This window comes from Sciurus carolinensis, chromosome X (assembly GCF_902686445.1).
Source record: "Sciurus carolinensis chromosome X, mSciCar1.2, whole genome shotgun sequence".
NCBI classification, from domain to species: Eukaryota; Metazoa; Chordata; class Mammalia; order Rodentia; family Sciuridae; genus Sciurus; species Sciurus carolinensis.
Window position 1 is genome coordinate 98,592,584 of NC_062232.1, and position 20,547 is coordinate 98,613,130.

Genomic DNA, 20,547 nt, shown 5'->3' on the forward strand with positions numbered 1-20,547 from the left:
TGTGAACTGGTTCTTGATGAATGGATAAGATTTAGGCAGGCAGAGATAAGAGAGGAAAGACATTACCAAAGGCATGGAGATGGGAAATGTGATGACTGTTTGACAATGAGTCTAGTTGGGGCCAGATCGTGGAAATGCCTTTTGTCATACTAAGTATCTGGGGTTTATTTTGTAATCACTGGGAAAGCAGTGAGCTCTCTGAAGCAAAACAGTGCTTTATGTTGCTCTTGTTGCTTTGTGTTGGTCATAGTTTTTCACTGTTCTCTCCTTTTCCTTTTCATTATCTCCTCAAATCCAGGGCTAGGCAACATATATATAGGTATCATGAGCCTGAAAACATGGGCCTTACTTTCCAGGAACAAATTATCTATTGTGGAGAAAATGAATATGCAGAACTAGCCCATATGCTCCTTGTTTATATTATTGTTCATACTGTAATGACCAGCAAGAACGATAAATGTTTAGAGGAGAGGGAGAGAGAGATTGTTCTCAGGGGCTTAGAGAAGACGATTTTCAAGCTTTTTTGACCCCTCTTTATGTCAGGGACCTTTACATTATGTACAATGATTATTTATAAACCTTTATACTCATTTTATGCTTGCTGTGCCCACTTGCATCCCTTAGCACATAACCTTGTTTCCTGTTACATGTAGACATAAGAGGCTAAGAAGCCCGAATCCTTTCCTTTCTATCATCTCTCACTTCCTCCCCAGCAAACTTGTTTTCATCTCTTACCTCTTTCTAACGTCATTCATCACTGATCATTTAGGTAGTTTTGTTTTTGTTTTGTTTCATTTTGTTTTGTTTTGGCTCCCGGGATTGAAACCAGGACACTTAACCACTGAACCACATCTCCAGCCCTCTTATTTTTTATTTTGAGACAGGGTCTCGCTAAGTTGCTAAGGCTGACTTTGAACTTGTAATCCTCCTGCCTCAGACTCCTGAGTTGCTGGGATTACAGGCATGTGCCACTGCACCTGGCCCATTAAGTATTTTTTCCCATCCAGAGTAGTGTGGTATATTTAAAGAACACTCGATTTTTAAGACCTGGATTTCAATTTTATCTTTGTAGCTTGCTAGTTATGGGACATCGCACAAAATTCTTCATGCCTTTATCTCAGATGCCTATCTGTGTAGAAGAGAGATAATCCAGCCACCTTACAAGACCTGTGTTAACACTTAAATGATGATGTGCTTACTGGGTATAGCACACAACAGGATTTCTTTCTTCTCCAGAACTTTGCTCAATTATCTTCATTTCCAGTGGCTCTTTCCCTTCAGTTTATAAAAGTGGTAGGTCACTTTCTTGTAGTCTCTTCCATTTATAGCCAAGCCTTTCCCTTTCTTTTCCTTTCCTTCCTATCTTTTTCTTTTATCTTCTTTTTCATTTTTTTTTTTGTGTGTGTGTATGTGTGTGTGTTTAGTGCTGGGGATCAAAACCCAGGGCCTCATGCACCAGACGTTTGGAAAAGGAAATCATACCAGTTATGTATGCCTTCACTTCTTTTCAGTCTTAAACTTATTGTAATCTGACTTTTGTTATCACTAAGATCCTTGCTGCCTAATTGACAAATGAGTTTAACCCTAGTTAATATTCCTCTGGCAAAAGTGAGGTACTTTCTCAAATTAAAAATTTGAAGATTGAGGGGAGGAAACTGATATATTGCATGTTTTCATATCAAAGATGAATATTATCGAGTAGTAGTGATATCCAAATTATGCTAGCATGACTGACTGTGGGAAGCCAGACCAGGATGGTTCTGTGACACACTCCATTTACTTGCGGGAACCCAGGAATTGAGAAAGCAGAAGTTATCCATGATTGGGCGTGGTGGAAGGATAGTGGGTTGAGAGATTTAATGTTTTAGTAATCACAAGACTGAGTAGAAAATATATTTCTACTAAATATTGGTAGAAGACAGATAGACTTTCTATATTTTTCAGCTACAGATTAGAATTGGAGGTTGAGGTAAGATGGGAAGGGTGTTTGAACTCTTTTTTCATAGATCTGTCATCAATTTGAATAGTGGAGTATTGGATGTAGTTTAAGAACTTTAATTTCCGAAGCTGCTGGCTTTTCTAACATAGGTGTGGGTTTAGACCTAAACAAGTTGAATTCTTGTCCTGGGTGGATTTTGATTTTCATGGTTTTGTAAAAATAAAAACCTCAAACCCAGCAGGCAGTTATTGCAACTAATTTGGCACAACTATATAAAGGAACTATGACCTTATGAGTCTTAATATAAGTTTAGGCTTGAAATTTATTTTACAGCGTTGATTGAACTTTTGTTGCTATATGCTAAACAGATTCTCTTTTATAATATTAAAGAGTGTAGATTCTGGAACCAAAATCCCTGAGTCTATACCAAGCTTCATCCCTTACTCTGACCTTGGGCAAATCATTTGCAGTAGTTCCCTCATTTGTAAATTGGTCACAGAGGAGCACAATCTCATAAGGTTGTTTTAAAGATTGAAATTTATAAAGTGATAAGAACATTGCCTGATGCATACCAAGTATTATATAAATGGTTAGCTATTAATGTATTTTTATAAATATCTTCATTTTTGAAAAACTGCTTTTTAACCTTTCATTAGATAATTGAAAGTATTATTGAGGAAAGTCAGAAAGTACTACATCGTGAAGATGACTCTTTGGATTCCAATGGAAAAGAACTCTCTGACCAGGCTACTGCCAGTCCTGTTGTGTCTGGAACAGATCTTAGCAATATACCTGGACTGTTAGGCATAGATCAAGTACTACAGGAAGATTTCACAAAGGCAGAGAGTCAGAATGCATTTGAGGAAACTGAATTAGAATCAAAACAGTGTTTTCCATCTGATGATACCTGTGAGAAATCAGTAGAAGAAACCATCAAGTTAAATGAAATAAGTTCAACTGAGCAGCATAATGTGCATGAAATGGAAATAGAAGTGTTGAACAAGGAAGCAATGGAAGTAAAACGAAGTGATGTCATAGATCCTGCATCCTCAAATTCTTCATCTAATAAAGATTTTGTTGCTGTGGAAGAAGTGGCTCCTGCCAAACCCCCGAGGCACCTTACTCCAGAACCTGATATAGTAGCTAGTACAAAGAAACCTGTTCCAGCACGCCCACCCCCTCCAACTAATTTCCCACCTCCTAGACCCCCACCTCCATCTCGACCTGCTCCACCACCAAGAAAAAAGAAAAGTGAATTGGAGTTTGAGGCTCTTAAATCACCAGATCTAGATGGCAAGTATTAATTGAGAAGTAACTGTTTTAATGGGGAGATTTGGGAATTGAAACTGTTTAACTTTGTCCTTTTGCTTCAGTTTATTCTTTTTAAGACCAATGAGACTACACTGATGACCACACTATAAAATTATTTGTTACTAGATAAAAAGTGAAAAATTTTCATTGGTGATGTTACTATTATTGAACATTTCAGCTAACCTCAAATTTTCACATCTATTACTAGCTGATAAATAGTGTGTCATGGTTAAGGGAACATGGAATTTGGAAACTTAAGGTCTAAATTTGAATACTTCACCTCTTTATGTAAGAACTGAATAATCTTGAGGAAATTAAATAACTTGTTTGAACCATGGTTTCCCCATATTGAAAATGAGAGCAATAAAACTACTTTCCTCAAAAGCTTGTTTTAAGAACCAAATAAATGCTGGGCACAGTGGAACATGCCTATAATCCCAACAGCTTGAGAAGTTGAGGCAGGAGGATCACAAGTTCAAAGCCAACCTCAGCAACTTAGAGAGGCTCTGAGCAACTTATTGAGACCCTGTCTCAAAATACAAAATAAAAAGGGCTGAGGATATGACTCAGTGGTTAAGCACCCCTGGGTTCATTTCCTGGTAACAAAAAAGAAAAAAAAATCAAATAAGATTAAAGCACTTATATGTATAAGGGCTTATATAAATGTCAGTTATTATTTTTATCGTTGCAGTACCCAAAGAGAATATTACGTCTGATTCTCTCCTAACTACAACCATGGCTTCAGAAAGTACAGTCAGGGATTCTCAGCCTTCTCTTGATTTGGCAAGTGCTACCAGTGGAGATAAAATAGTTACAGCCCAGGTTGGTGAATTAGTATTATATTTGATATAGGCATTATCAAACTTCCTGCAACTGGTTAATTTGTTAATTGTCAAACCCTGTTTCTCCTCCAGGCCAAATATTTCCTTGTCCCCCAAACCTAGCCTCATTTCCATTTTGTAGCTCTGTTACTAACTAGCTGAGTGAGCGTAGCAAGCTATTTAGCATCTGAGTCTCAGATGCCCCATTGATAAAATAGAAAAAATAATGGAGTTTGCCAGGCATATAGCAAGTAGTAGGTATTCAAAACATGACAGATGCTGCTATTTGTAATATTACTGATATTAATAAACACCAGCTATACTCTTCATTTACATAACCTATATTCATCAAAAATCAGTGGACTTTTAAATAATTTCCTAATCATAAAAACCTTTTGTACTAGGCAGTGGGCGATACAAAAGACTGCATAACATGAAATTTACCATAGCCAAATTCTGAGACTAGGGGTTACCCATGTGGTAGTGGAGGTGGGGCAGGGTAGCAGACTGGGAGGTATGACACTGTAGTCTTGTTACAGCCTTGGAGCAGAGGTCAGCAGCAGTCTGTTTTTGTAGGCTAAACATGATCATTACATTTTTACTTTTAAGGTAAAAATGGTCTTTATATTTTTAAAACGTTGTTACAGAAAATGTATGTGAACAAAAAGTCTTAAAATACTTACTGTCTTGTCTTTACAGAAAAAAAGCTTTCCAATCCCTGCCTTGGAAACATCCACACACAGCCTGATTAGTAGCAATTTTAGTAGAGAACTACTTTTTGGTCAGATTCAAATAGAACATTTACTCATTTTTAAGACAAATTCACAAATAATTTCTGCCCATTAAATAGTTTTGGTATCTAATGTTTTAAGCATGCAGGAAACAATAAGGAATGAAATGGAGTGTTCCTTTGAAATTTTCAGTAGACTCTAGTGTCTGACTTATGGAATTCTTTTGAACTATGTATGATAATGAATAATTGAATTTATAGATACTGACAAAGTCTACTTTCTGTCTATAAAATTATAATTTCAGGAAAATGGAAAAGAACCTGATGGGCAGACAATAGCAGGTGAAGTGATGGGCCCTCAGAGACCTAGATCCAACTCTGGGAGAGAGCTTACTGATGAGGTAGAATTCAGTTTTTATTTTCCTTAAGACTATAAAATATAAAAACCATAATGGAAAGATGAGAACATTCTGGAAATGATCATGATAGTTGCCCAGCAATACAATTGTACTTCATGTTATGTATAGTTTACCACAATTAGATGCTTTCTTTTGGATTGACATTTAACATTTGTACATATTTATGGGGTGCAGTATGATTCAATACATATTTATAACGTGTACATGTACCAGGGTGGTTAGCATTTCCATCCTTTCAGACATTTATCATCTCTGTGTTGGGAACCTTTGGACTTTCTAGTTATTTTGAAATAAAGAATAAGTGATTGTTAGACCATAAAGTTATGTTGAAAAACAATGAAAATTGAAGATTATCTTAGTGGGTTTTTTTTTTTGTGTGTGTGTGTGTGTGTGTGTGTGTGTGTGTGTGTGTGTGTGTTGGATAGTTCATTCCCTGACTTAAACTTGCTCTTTCAAGCAGTTATATAGATACATGTTTTTATACAAACATAAAATGTTTTTTATCATTTTAAGGGTTTCTACCATTAAAATTTTGTGTGCATCTACTGCCCAATTTATTCACCACTTTTGAAGCAGAATTTTTTTTAGAACAACACATTTTTAAAAAACATGATACTTTGGAAAATAGTTTGACAGTTCCTCAAAATGTTAAACATGATATTGCCATGACCCAGCAACTCCATTCCTATGCATACCTAAGTAAAATACGTCCACACAAAAGTATACCCAGATGTACATAGCAGCATTGTTCATAATTGCAAAAATATGGAAAGAACCCAAATGTATATCACTAAAGAGTGGATAAATGATATACAGTGTATTCATACAATGTTGTGTTTTTTAACAATTAAAAGGAGCAAAATGCTGATACATGCTACATTGGTGGACCTTGTAACAGCCTGATAAGTAGAAGAATCCAGCCACAAAAGGCTGCATACTATATGATTGAATTTATATGAAATGTCTGGAACAGGCAAATTCATAGAGACAAAATCTAGATTAGTAATCTCCAGGGGCAGGAAAGAAAGGGAAATAAGGTGTGACTGCTAATGGGTAGGAAATATCCTTTTGGGGTGATGAAAATGTTCTAGCTTAGTGGCAATGTTAGCACAACTGAATATTCTTTTTCTTTTTTTGTACTGGGGATTGAACACAGGAGCACTCTTATCACTAAGCTACATCCTTAGCCTTTTTATTTTTTATTTTGAGACAAGGTCTCACTAAGTTGCCCTGGGTGGCCTCAAAATTTTTAGTCCTCCTGCCTTAGCCTCCACATTACAGGCATGTGCCACCATATCCAACTAACTATGAATATTCTAAAACCATTGAATTATGTGCTTTAAAGGACTGTATTTTGTGGTATGTGAATTATTTCTTGATAAAAATATTAAATTATTGTGCTCAGTATAGAATGTATCTAGAAAGTTGTTAAATTTTTAAGAATTTTGTAGATTCAAAAAGATAATTAAATTGTAGGTCATCTTGGCGTTATTTTTAACCTCAGGAAATTTTAGCCAGTGTAATGATTAAGAACCTAGATACTGGAGAAGAAATACCTTTAAGTCTTGCTGAAGAGAAGCTTCCAACAGGTATTAATCCTCTCACCCTACACATCATGAGAAGGACAAAGGAATATGTAAGGTATGACCTAATGTTATTTATCATTTATAATATTCAGAGTAGTGAAGAATTCTTCAACTCTGACAGTCTCTAAATTGGTTTCATTCAGTGTTCTTTATTTAATCTAGAAGTAAAATAGTTAATGTATATGGTCTTTAACTTTGTTATTTCTTATGACTGTAAATTATTTGGGAAAAAATAGTATAAATCTTAAATTGCACAGTATTTAGTTTCTTTTAAGATAGCTTATACTAGAGATGGTACAAAAACATTGAGGATTAAAGGCCACATAGGATAAATACTTAGTGTTCTGAAACCTTGCTTTAAGAATCATAAATTTATAATATTTTATTGTTTTCATAGGGCTAGAAAATGGCTTTAGAGTGAAACAATTGACTTTACTCTGAAATATATGTAGATCTTAGGAATAATTTCTAGAAAAACAAGAGCTTTTTATTAAATATAATATATGATGTACCTGATGAGTTGGAAGGAAGATATCTACAAGTTATTTTTAACATTTCTGTGCAGTACATTTTGCCCAGTAAAAATCCTTATTTATAATAGGTTTCTCAGAAGTTACTAAATGGCATTCACTTAAATTTTGTACATTGCACCTTGCTTAAATATTTTATTCTTTAATCTTCAGAACCTTTAAATTATCAGGCTTATCATTTGTATTAAAATTATTTAAAGATTTTAACAGTTTTTCTTATTCTGATTAGCTGATCATGTAGTAATAAAGAGATTTTTGAGAAATGTAAGAGAAGTGGTTTCTTTTATGATGACTTCTCCTTCTTGTAGTAATGATGCAGCACAGTCAGATGATGAAGAGAAGTTACAATCTCAACCAACAGATACTGACGGTGGAAGGTTAAAACAGAAAACGTGAGTTACAGTATATCCCTTTTCTGTATTTCAAGCGTTTATTAGAAAATATGAGAACTGCTGTATTCTTTTAAATCTACATACTATCCAGCTTAGTATGTCCACCTACCATCACTACTCCCTGCTCCCAGCTGATTGAGTTCCTTGAGGTTGTAGTGGTCAGTTATAAAACCCCTGACATATAGAAAATGACCAATAAGTTTTGTATCATCCCTGTATTATTTTTCTGGTGGTAGGTACCAGAAATATTAGAAGAAAAACATGATTGTCCTTGAATTTGTCTTTTCCCATTCTCTTGCTCTCTGCAAATCCTATGAATCTTTCTAAATCAAATTTTGTGAGATTGTTCCTTTCTGCTCCAGTTTATAGCAAATATCTTTTTGTCCTTAATTTCAGTAATACCCAGAATTCATATAACTTACTTTTTCCCTATATCATATATTATCTTAAACTGTTTTCTGATTTAAAAAGCAAAACAAGTACATGTTCAACAACTAAACCATATGTTAAAAAACAATTGTTGTCATACCATTCTGTTGAGATGTCTCGCACAGTACTGAGCATATGGACTGTGCTTGATTATACATAGGTCCCTTAATTGGAAATAATTTGATCTAAAGTCCAAAGTTAATTATTCACCTGAATCTGATTTTTTCCTAGCTATGACAAAGGAAACATGAAGAATTTTTTTAAAAGATATACTTAAAAGGCAGATGTACAGTTATCACCTCAGATATCTGGTACTTGACTGTCTAGCAGTGGCAACTATCAGGAATATGAGAATTAGGAATTACTCAGGAGACAGATAAACATCCAGGAATAAATGTTTCGTAGTCTGTGCACTAAAGGTCATTTTCCCAAGAGCAAAGTTCAGGTTTATTCAAAGCCATTATACTGTGCTTTGTATGTCTTTTTTTTTTTTAAATCTGGTCATTTAGTATCTGAGCTCACAGCAAAATGAAAACAGTAAAACCCTGACAACATGTAAGTTGACACATAAGAATATCAGGTAATCTGATTGCAAGACAGTGATAAGAAAACTTACAAAAGGACTCATACATAGGACAACTGTCCTTAAAGCAGTACTTTCCAACATCTTCTCATGCCACAACACACATAAAATGTGGTAATATTTGCACTGAATGCTGGGTAAAACTGATGAGGCAGCTGATAACCAGAAGAGATTGGTCCAGTTCTGGCTTCCCTTAACACTGTCCATTGGCATTGAAGTCCAAGAGGAAACAAATAGTATGGTTGAACTATAATCCCTTGTCAAGGCTCTCTATATATTAAAGAACAAAAAAAATGGTAACAGTGGCACTATACATCAAGGAAAGAGCCAGGTGTGGTGGTGCACGCCTTAATCCTTGTGGCTCGGGAAACTGAGGCAAGAAGATCCTGAGTTCAAAGCCAGTCTCAACAACTTAGCGAGTCCCTAAACAATTCAGCAAGACCGTGTCTCAAAATAAAATATACAAAATGGCTAGGGATGTGGCTCAGTGTTTAAACACCCCTGGGTTCAATTCCAAGTACCAAAAAAAAAAAAGAAAGGAACAAACTTGACTGAACATTAAATACCATTTAAGAATTCATGAAAGTACATATTTTAGAAATATTCTCATCTGAAATGGTTAAAATGTTTTCTTTTAAAGTAGTAAACCTATTGTTATCCAGAAAATATAACTTTAGGATTACAGGTGGTGGAGATTTTATATTGGTTTTAGAAATGGTTTGTCTTCTGTTTTTTCTGATTATCAAAAGTAATAATAGATATCCCACTACTCAGCCTATACCCAAAGGACTTAAAATCAGCATACTACAGAGATATAGCCACAACAGTGTTTGTAGCTGCTCAATTCACAATACCAGATTGTGGAACCAACCTAGATGCCCCTCAATTGATGGATGGATAAAGAAACTCTGGTGTGTGTGTGTGTGTGTGTGTGTGTGTGTGTGTGTGTATATATACACACACATGTATATATATATATATATATACATGTATATATATATATACACATGTATATGTATATATATATATATATACACACACACACACACACACACACACACACACACACACCATGGAATATTACTCAACCATAAAGAAGAATAAAATTATGGCATTTGCAGGCAAATAGATGCAGTTGGAGAATATCATGCTAAGTGAGATAAGCCAATCTCAAAAAACCAAAGGACGAATGATCTCACTGATAAGCAGATGATGACACATAAGGTGTGGGAAGGGGGCAAGAATGGAGGAAGGAGGGACTCTATAGAGGGATAAGAGGGGTGGGGGGGAGAAAAAAATAATGAATCAAAAACTATTACCCTAGGTAAATGTATGATTACACAAATGGTATGCCTCTACTTCATGTACAAACAGAGAAACAAGATGTATCCCATTTGTTTACATTAAAAATGAATTTTTAAAAAAGTAATAATAGAAATGCATAAAATAGAAAATGAAAATTTCTTATAATCTCACCCCCAGAAATAATCAATTTAATAGTTTGGTATATTCTCCATAGAAATTTTTTTCTCACAATATTGAGATTTGTACTGTGCCTAATAGTTTATCAGCTTGCTTTTTTAAAAAATCTAATATATTATAAACATCTCTATCAATACCAATAATAAATATATTGCACTCTTTCTATGAGCCAGACATGGTAGTTAGGTGCTGGGTATACATCAGTTAAGAAGACGATCAGTCTCCATCTTCATAGACCTTCAAGTTAAATGGGAGAGGCAGATGTAAATGTGAAATTACACAGACAAATCTCACTAGATATGTACTGATTGTTAGAAAACTGCAGTTTGCGGGTATACTGTTAGAGTATGTAATAGGAAAACTGGTCCTAAAGTCAAGGAAGGTTCTTTTGAGAGAGAATTATTTGATCTGAGCCCTAAAAGGTGAATGAATGGGAATTAGCCAGGGGAAGACTATGCTAGGTTGAAACAACAAGTGCAGAGGCTTTGAGGTGACTGGGAACTTGGAACATTTAAAGAACTGAAGTTTGGGCACTGGGCAAGGGGGTATACAACTATAATCCCAGTGACTCCAGAGGCTGAGGCAGGAGGATCACAAGTTCAAAACTAGCCTCAGCAACTTAATGAGACCCTGTCTCAAAATTTAAAAAAAAATTAAAAATTAAGTGGACTGGGGATGTGGCTCAGTGAACGGTTAAGCATCCCTGGAATCAAAAAAAGAGAAGGAAAAAAAAGAAAGAATTAATGAGTGAATGAATGAATGAACTGATGTTTGCTTCATTGATTTTATTGTACTCCATACAAGCACTTATATAATCTATTCCTATGTTGATTAAAATTTATTTCTGTATATTATCTATTCTAAACAGTATGACAATGAACATATCTTTTTTAAAACCAGTAAAATGTAGGTATTTATTATCTTTATTTAAAGTCTTATGTACTATACATAATTGTATATGCTATACTTCTTTTCCCACATTTTTATTGGTACAATTATAGTTGTATATAATGGTGGAATTCGTCGTCACATAATTGTACATGTACATAATATAACAATATAGTCTGACCAATATCTTTCCCCAGTATTTCCCCTCTCCCCACCCCCGCCTCCCCTGCTCCCTTTCCTCTATTCTACTCATCTCCTTTTGTTTTTCATAGGATTAAACATCTTGTGTGTATGAGTTATCAACTTTTTCATTTAATTTTTGAAATTTTAATGCATTATAGTTATATATAAAAATATGGTTCATTTTGACATATTCATAAATGCATATTACATAGTTTTTCTGTTTCAATCCCCAGTACTTCCCCTCCCTGTATTCTACTGGACTTCCTTCTATTTACTTTTTTTTTGATACCATGGATTGAATGCAAGGGCACTTAAACACTGAGCCATACCCCCAGCCCTTTTTACTTACTTACTTACTTATTTTGGACAGGTTCTCACTAAGTTGCTTAGGGCCTCACTAAACTGCGAAGGCTGGTTTTGAACTTGAGGTCCTCCTCCCAAGCTGCTGGGATTATAGGTGCACATCACCACACCTGGCTTACTCATTTGTTTTTAATTGATACATTATAGTTGTATATAGAGTTGGAATGCATTGTAGTATATTCATATATGAATATAGTATAATTTGGTCAACTTCATTTCCCACTTCTCCCCCTTTCCCCCTCCCTCCTTCCTTCCCCTAGGTTCCTCCTTTCTAATGTACTGATCTCCCCTCTGTTTTTGTAAGATCGCTTTTTCCCCTTTTTTCTCTTTAGTTTCTACAAAAAGTTAACTACTTTAAAAAATAGTATCATTAACATCCTAAGGATCAATGGATTGGTAAAAATTACCCTTGATTTGTAAATTATTTTTGTTTTAAATATTATGTAATGTGATTTGTTTCTTAACACATGAAATTTGAAACTAATACATACTTGTGTTAACATTGTGTTTGGGAGTACCTACTAGGAAATCTTGGTCTGATTTTATTATATGCACACACCTAGATTGAAAGAGATTGGGCAAAGGACCACCTTAGGCTACTAAAGCATTCTATTTTGTAAGTAAATAACTCCTTACCCTTTCTTTTTGTTGGTAAAATATTTTTAAGGACTACTCTTTAAAGCCATATTCTCAAAGTGATTCTCACTGCATATCCATGGCTTCACCCCAGATTCCAGATTAGATTATCTGGGTATGGGGCACAAGTATCTTGATTTTAAGTACTCCCTTCCCCATCCAACCCCTGCTAATTATTCACCATAGAAAGCTGATGCCTTTGAATAATATGATACTATAAATTGGGAGAAATTGCCTGTATTTCCTTGGTAACATACTCACTAGAATATAATTATTTGAAGGAACATGGGAACTCAAATACCTGCTATTTATGTGAAATAAAAATGAAAAATTCATTTCAAAGTAATATACTTTATCAGTCACAGCTAATGTGTTTATCTGTGAATTGTTAAACTTTAACAATTAGTTAATAAAATATTTTTATATTTTTGTTAAGGACTCAACTAAAGAAGTTCCTTGGAAAATCAGTAAAGAGAGCAAAGCATCTTGCTGAGGAGTATGGTGAACGTGCTATAAATAAAGTTAAAAGTGTAAGAGATGAAGGTAAGTAATATAAGACTATTTCAACTGAATGTTCAGTAAATTGGTAACTATCTAAATTTAGCCTACAGTTTATAAGAAACACTATTTTATTGAATGTAATAAACCTTTACTGCTAATATCTTAATATTTCAGTAAATCATAAGTTACTATATCACTTAATTTTGTAAGTGCAAAGGTAAATGAATTTATGCAATTATTATGTCTATATTTGGTGATTATGACAACCTGGACAGGTTGATTATTCAATAATCAGTTGTAAATTAATTTTGTGAGGCTATTTAGTTTTTATAAATATTTTCAAAATTTGGTACATTTTCTAAATTTGCACAGATCTTAAGCTCCTGTGCCTTTGCCATTATTGCATTCATTTGTTTTATTTAATAAACACTTATATTGTAATTATTCTGTGCCAATTTTCTAAGCACTTTTATCTGTATTAATCCATTTAATCACATAAAAACCCTATGAGATAAATACCATCATTATTCCCATTTCATAGTTGAGAAAAGTGAGAGGTATAGAAAGGTCACATAGACAATAAACCACAGAATCGAATTGAACTCGGGTAACTTGGCACTAAGATTCCATGTTCTTAACCAACGTTATATAGTAATAGCTAAATTTTTCTTCTCTAACGAATTTTCTTTATAAACAGTAGATAGGAAAATATGAAAGTAGATATGTATATTAACTGGCAATGATTTCTGTTGCTTTTCTCTTCAGTGTTTCATACTGATCAAGATGATCCTTCATCAAGTGATGATGAAGGGATGCCATATACAAGACCAGTTAAATTCAAAGCGGCACATGGTTTCAAAGGACCTTATGATTTTGATCAGATCAAAGTGGTGCAAGATCTTAGTGGAGAACATATGGTAACCAACCTTTTCATTTTTCAGGATTGATACTGTTTTTGTTAAGAGAAACACTTTCACTTTTATAAAACTGATCTCTAGTTATTTATACACATGCACACACACATACTTTTGCTAGCCTGACTCAAGAAAAGTACATTTATATTACTATGATTTAATGAATAGGTGATGCAGAATCTGTCTCTGAATTATAGATCAAGGAGTGAAGTATTGAATATGTAAACTCTAAGCTTCTGTCATTAATAAAACCATGCCAAAGTATCAAATATTAAAGCAGTTAAATTAGAGTGTGATCTGTCACTATGAAAAATGTTTAAGATATTTTCCAGTATATTTTAAATATTTTTAACAAATATTTCAGACCCAATATGTATTTTAAAGTGAGACACTCAGCTAAAACAAGGAAGAAAGTAGAAGTTTATATTCTTACATCAGAATTCAAGTATATCAATATAGATGAAAGTACATCGGTAGCATTACAGTTATCCTTTGGAAATGTAGGAACACAAAAGGAAGACAGCAATAGAACTCAGAGATGAATAAGTGATGTTGTGTTCTTTTTTTTTTTTTTTTCAGGTGGGGGGGATACCGGGGATTGAACTTGGGGACAGTTGACCACTGAGCCACATCCCCATCCCTATTTTGTATTTTTATTTAGAGACATGCTCTCCCCGAGTTGCTTAGCATCTCACTTTTGCTGAGGCTGGCTTTGAACTCGAGATCCTCCTGCCTCAGCCTCCTGAGCCACTGGGATTACAGGTCTGCACAGCCATGCCCGGTGATGCTGTGTTCTTGATCAGGGAATCTATTTAGATTTTAAGTCTAAATGTTGGCTTAAATAGAAGGAAGCAACCATAAACAACAGATGGCAGCCAGATTGGAACTTAAATTTAGGTGCTTATAATCTACACATAAGATTTTTGAGTTGATTAAAGTACCTTCACTAAGGAATCTGATGAATTTTCTTGTACTATTTTTACTTCCTTGTTATTTGTTATTTTAAGTGAAATCCCTTTGTAGTAGACTCCAAATGACAAAGTTTTTATTGCATATAAACTTTGTAGAAATGAATGTTATTGCAGTAAATGAGCTGTTGCTTCTAACTTGAGTAATTTTTTGGATACATGTAGATGGTGTGTTATAGTATTTGTTGTCATAGGATTTGACTTTTCCAATTTAAGGATTTGTATTCTTCATCCACTCCCCCATATGTTACAGAACCTTGTTTCTAGGGAGAAAAGCAGGATGAGACCACACTATTCCTATATTTCTTCCTAAATACCTAATGCCGTGAGGTTCATAGCCAAGATGGGCTTTATGGGCTTTATTTTTCCTCAGCCCTGGTTAGGGATGCTGTCTGGAAGAGAGAGCTCTCTCTTCCCACTTCATGTTCAGCTAGGCAACTAAGATCCCAAACTAGGACTTAGACTTTCTAATTAAGATATCTGGCTACCTCAGAATGCTTATTTTCATTAATATGTAGACATTGGTTTGGGGTCCTGAACTTGTAAATTATGGCAAACTACAACTATCATATCCTGCCTTTCCTCTCAGTGTCTCCTTTTGGGGTATTATAACACCATTGGATTTTTGACCATAAAGGTCCTTAGTAATGTGAGCAATTTTTTAATATTTTCAGTTTAAGATGGACATAACACCTTTATTTTATTCATTTATTTTTATGTGGTGCTGAGAATTGCACCCAGTGCCTCACACATGCTAGGCAAGCTCTCTACCACTGAGCTACATCCCCAGCCCATGAACATTATCTTAATATGTATAATTTGGCATAATTTTAAACTTTGACTTAAAGTTGCCTGTCTAAACTTTAAAAATAACAACTTTGAACCTTCTTTTATTTTCATAGGGAGCTGTTTGGACTATGAAATTTTCTCACTGTGGCCGGTTACTTGCCTCAGCTGGACAAGACAATGTAGTGAGAATATGGGCTTTAAAAAATGCTTTTGATTATTTCAACAATATGCGAATGAAATATAATACTGAAGGTATTTTTCATTTATTTAAAAATTACAGAAATCTGGAATTTTCGCATTTTAGGTACAGTACAGGTTGAGCATCCCTAATCCTAAACTCTAAAATTCAGAATGCTCTGTATACTTATTGAACACTGGCATCATGCTCAACAAATTTTTAATTTTAGAGCATTTCAGGTTTCAGATTTTTAGATTGGGGATGCTAAACTGATGAAGTGTATGTGAATATTCCAAAATTCGAAAAACTCCAGAATCTGATTAAGGACTATTCAACTTATAATGCCCTCCTTAGCTGTCTGTCATTTGGTCACTTAAAAATAAACAATTCAGCAACTAAACCCAAATGAAAGTAACTATCACAAAGCTTTTTTGATTTATCCTTTTTCAAGCATAGTACATAGTTAATTTCATCAACCATTGAGAACAAAATTATTTGGTTTCGCCTGGCAACCTTCAGTTCTATCCTAGATTAAAAGGAAAGATCTCATTAAACTAGAAAAAGAATGAATGTAATATGTATACCTAAAATGTAAAGAATGATTAAGGAAATAAACCATGAAAAGTAAGTCCAAATTGTCAGTATATCAAGGAGTATGTGAAAAAAATGTTGAGTGGAAAGAGAGCCCTCAGAATACAATGTATATGAACACCTATGTTTATAAATAGATATTCACCTATGTAAAAATGTTTGCCTTGTAAGTTATCAGCAAATGTAAAATTGATGTAAATAGGGGTTTTTTCATTTGTGGGATTCTTTTCTTATAATTACTTAACAGCATAATAAATATTCTCCATAAACCTCCCCCTCCCAATCATCCAAGGCTGAAAACAAGAAGTTAAGAATAGGGAAAGGGGACTGGGGATATAACTTGGTGCATAGAGTGCTTGCCTATCAAGCACAAGTCCCTGGGTTCAATCCCCAGCCCCAAAAAAAAAAAAAAAGAATAGGGAAAGAGGAATAGAGGTGGCCATTGGTGAGAATATAGAGTATATTCAAAGCACCAATTTGAGGAACATAGAAGTCTAGAGAGATTCACTGAACTGGCAAACTAGGACTCATGATTTTTAGAAAACCCTATAAATTTACTTGCATTATGTTGTAATATATAATTGAAAGCAATGATGAGTTTGACAAGAAATTAAACTGTTTTTACAGTATAATGAGGGAGTTTTTTTTAACCTTAGCTGTTTATCATTTCTTTAATTGCCCTTCCTAGAGCAAAAAGACTATTTCAGTAGCACTTAAGACCTAGCTATAGTCTTGACTTGCCCCTTTCTTGTTCCTCCTGCTATTTGTCATAATTAATAAGAATGTATTCACTATGAATACTGAGTATTTAGCAATATTTATTTACTAATAGGGAATAGTTAAGCCAGTTTATAAAAATTTTATTAAAAATGGTAAGTTGGGCATGGTGGCACATACCTGTAATGCAGGAGGATTGCAAATTCCAGGCCAGCCTCAGCAAATTAGATCCTGTCTGAAAATAAAAAGGGCTGGGGATGTACCTCAGTAGTAAAGTGCCCCTGGGTTCAATTCCCACTACCAAAAAGAAAATATCATTTATATATATATATATATATATATATATATATATATATATACACACACACACACACACACACACACACGCACACACACGCACACGCACAAACACATACATATATATTTTGATTTTGGTGCTTATAAGGTAATACTTTACTTGTTTAAAAGTATATTTTTCCAGAATATTATATCCTATGATTATTAGGCATTATTGTTATTATTTATGATTATTTTTTGTTTGAGTGGGTATGTGTACATATATGCCTTTTTACAATTATTATGCTGTTTTTAGGACGTGTGTCCCCGTCACCTTCTCAGGAAAGTCTAAATTCATCAAAATCTGATACAGATACAGGGGTATGTTCATTGTTTTATGGTTACTATTGTGAAATTCTATGATTTGTTTGCCATAAATTACCTTTTGTTAATCAAAAATTATAGTTGTTTGAAGGCACTTAATTAAAAGTATGATATAGCATTTATAGCAAGATTTTCTCATTCTTGAAGATAGTCTAAAAAATCTGTTGCTTAGGTAAATACATTCATACCCTATCCATTAGTAAGTGTCCTTAATTCTTAATTGTTTGAGAACAGTTGTTCCAGTTGGGAAATTTTTGTATTTTCATATCTTCTTTCTCTTTTTTTTAAATTTTGAACCAGCTTTATTTTATTATTTTTCCACATTTTTAATCGGTACATTAGAGTTGTACATAATGACAGAATTTATGGTTACATATTCATACATGCATACACTGTAACAATATAATTTGGTTAATATCATTCCCCAGCACTTCCCCTTTCCCTCCCCATCTCCCACCCACTGTTTCCTTTCCTCTACTCATCTCCCTTTGATTTTCATGATATCTTCCCCCACCTTTCTTTTCCTTTTTTCTCTCTAGGTTCTACATATGAAAGAAAATATATGACTCTTGACATTCTGAGTTTGGCTTATTTTGCTTAATGGTCTCTAGTTCCATTCATTTTCCTCCAAATGACCCAAGTCAATTTTTCTTTGAGTGAATAAAAACTCCATTTTGTGTAGATACCACATTTTCTTTATCCCTTCATCTGTTAATGGACACCTAGAGTTGTTCCATATATTGGTTTTTGTGAATTGTGCTGCTAAAAACATGGGTATGCATGTATCACAGTAATATGATGACTAATTCTTCATGAATACCAAGAAATGGTGTAGGTGGGTCATATGGTGGTTCCATGCCTAGTCTTTTGAGCAACCTCCATTCAGATTTCCATAGTGGTTAGAGTAATTATGTAGGCACTCATACCTATAAACTTCCCTTTTAGAACTGCCTTCCCAGTGTCCCAGAGGTTTTAGTATATCGTATCACTATTCTCATTTGATTCTAGGAAATTTTTAAATTTCTCCCTTGATTTCTTCTGTCACCCATTCATCCTTCAGAAATGTATTCTTCAGGGGCTGGGGGGATAGCTCAGCTGGTAGAGTGCTTGCCTCGCAAGCACAAGGCCCCGAGTTTATCCCCAGTACCACAAAAAAAAATGTATTCTTCAATCTCCATGTGTTTGTATAGTTTCTTTAGTATTTTATTGTGTTGATTTCAAATTTCATTCCATTATGACCCAATAAGATACAAGAAGGAATTATATCAGTTTTTTTTATTTGCTAAGAGTTGCTTTGCAGCCTAAAATAGTCTTTTTTGGAGAAGATTCCATGAGCCACAGAGAAGAAAGTGTGTTCAGCTGTTGTCAAATGAAATAGTGTATAGATATCTGTTAAGTCCATTGGATTTATAGTAATTTTCAGGTCCAAATAGTTTTTACTGAGTTTATGTCTGGGTGACCTATCTAATGGTGAGAGAGGTGTGTTGAAATCACCTAGTATTATTTTACTGGTGTCTTTCTGAGGTTTAAATTTGAGTAGTGTCTCCTTTATGTAAATTAGTTATATACACATTTAGGAATAAATATTTATTATTATTATTATTATTATTATATCTTCTTTTTGGATTATTTGCTTTACCAGTATGAAGTGAACTTCTTTGTCTCCTGATTAATTTTGGTTTGAAAACTACTTTGTCAAATATGAGAGTAGCTACTCCTTGTTTTCAGGCTCCATTCGCATGGTATATCAATTTCTGTCCTTCGATTTTCAGCCTGTGGCTATCTTTGCCTGTAAGGTGCATCTTTTGCAAACAACTTGTAGTTGGGTCTTGCTTTTTAATCCATTCTGCAAGCCTGTGCCTTTTAATTGGAGAGTTGATTCCATTTACATTCAGTGTTATTACAGAGAGATGTTTATTAATTCCTACTATTTTGATTTATTTATAGTGTTTAATTTGGCCCTGTTTCTCATTTTCTTAGCTACTTTTCAAATGAGATTTGTTCTTTTGTAAGTTCTAAAGTTTTGTTTTTATTTCTGTATGGAGTATTTCTTTAAGTTAGTTCTTTAGTGATGGTATAGTAGTCGTGAATTCTTTTAGTGTCTACTTATCATGGAAGGTTTTTATTTTTTTCAATTTTGAAGGATAGCTTTGCTGGATATAGCAGACTTGGCTGACAGTTTCTTTTTTTCAGAACATAGAAGACATCATTATAAGGCCTCCTGGCTTTTAGAGTTTATGCTGGGAAATTGGAAATTCTTGTGATTAGCTTGCCTCTAAATGTGATCTGACATTTTTCTCTTGAGGCTTTTAAAATTCTATCCTTGTTCTGTATTTGAGGCATTTTAATTATAACATTTTGTAGAGAGGTTCTTTTTGATCTTGTCTATTTGGAGTTCTAAATGGCTCCTGTATCTTGATATCCATCTCATTCTCAAGGTTTAGAAAATTTTCTGTTATTATTCCCTGAAGAGTTAATCCATTCCATTAGCCTGCATCTCTCAACCATCCTCAATTCCAATGATTCTTAAATTTGGTCTGTTTGTTGTCCCAAAGTTCTTGTATAATGGTTACTTATTTTCTTTTCTTTAATGCTCTCTGAGTGTCCAAGGCTGGTGACATTGTCTTCCAGCTCTGAGATCCTATCTTCAGCATGGCCTACTCTATTAGAGATACTTTCAACTTAACATTTTATTTGATTTACTGTGACTTTCATTTCCAATATTTCTGTTTTATTCTTTTTCAATATCTCTGTCTTACTGAATTTCTCATTCATATCCTATATTGACTTCCTTAATTCATTCAGTTGTCTTCCTGTGTTCTCTTGGAATTCTTTGATCATCTTTATAATCATTCTTTTGAATTCTTTACCTGATACTTCATCCACTTCAGTATCTTTGGGGATCAGTTGCTGGTGAATAATGAACTTTAAGTGTCA

General features: G+C 34.1%; 1 protein-coding gene across 1 annotated transcript in view; it reads left to right on the forward strand.

The window, feature by feature from the left end:
• The window catches only part of Wdr44 (WD repeat domain 44), a 100,045-nt gene that overhangs the window by 46,948 nt on the left and 32,550 nt on the right, over positions 1-20,547 (forward strand). The window contains exons 4-12 of the mRNA XM_047536274.1: positions 2,596-3,232; positions 3,942-4,072; positions 5,107-5,202; positions 6,725-6,861; positions 7,645-7,728; positions 12,729-12,835; positions 13,559-13,710; positions 15,578-15,716; positions 17,543-17,607. Coding sequence (XP_047392230.1) covers positions 2,596-3,232; positions 3,942-4,072; positions 5,107-5,202; positions 6,725-6,861; positions 7,645-7,728; positions 12,729-12,835; positions 13,559-13,710; positions 15,578-15,716; positions 17,543-17,607 — 1,548 coding nt within the window. The remainder of the gene's footprint in view (positions 1-2,595; positions 3,233-3,941; positions 4,073-5,106; positions 5,203-6,724; positions 6,862-7,644; positions 7,729-12,728; positions 12,836-13,558; positions 13,711-15,577; positions 15,717-17,542; positions 17,608-20,547) is intronic.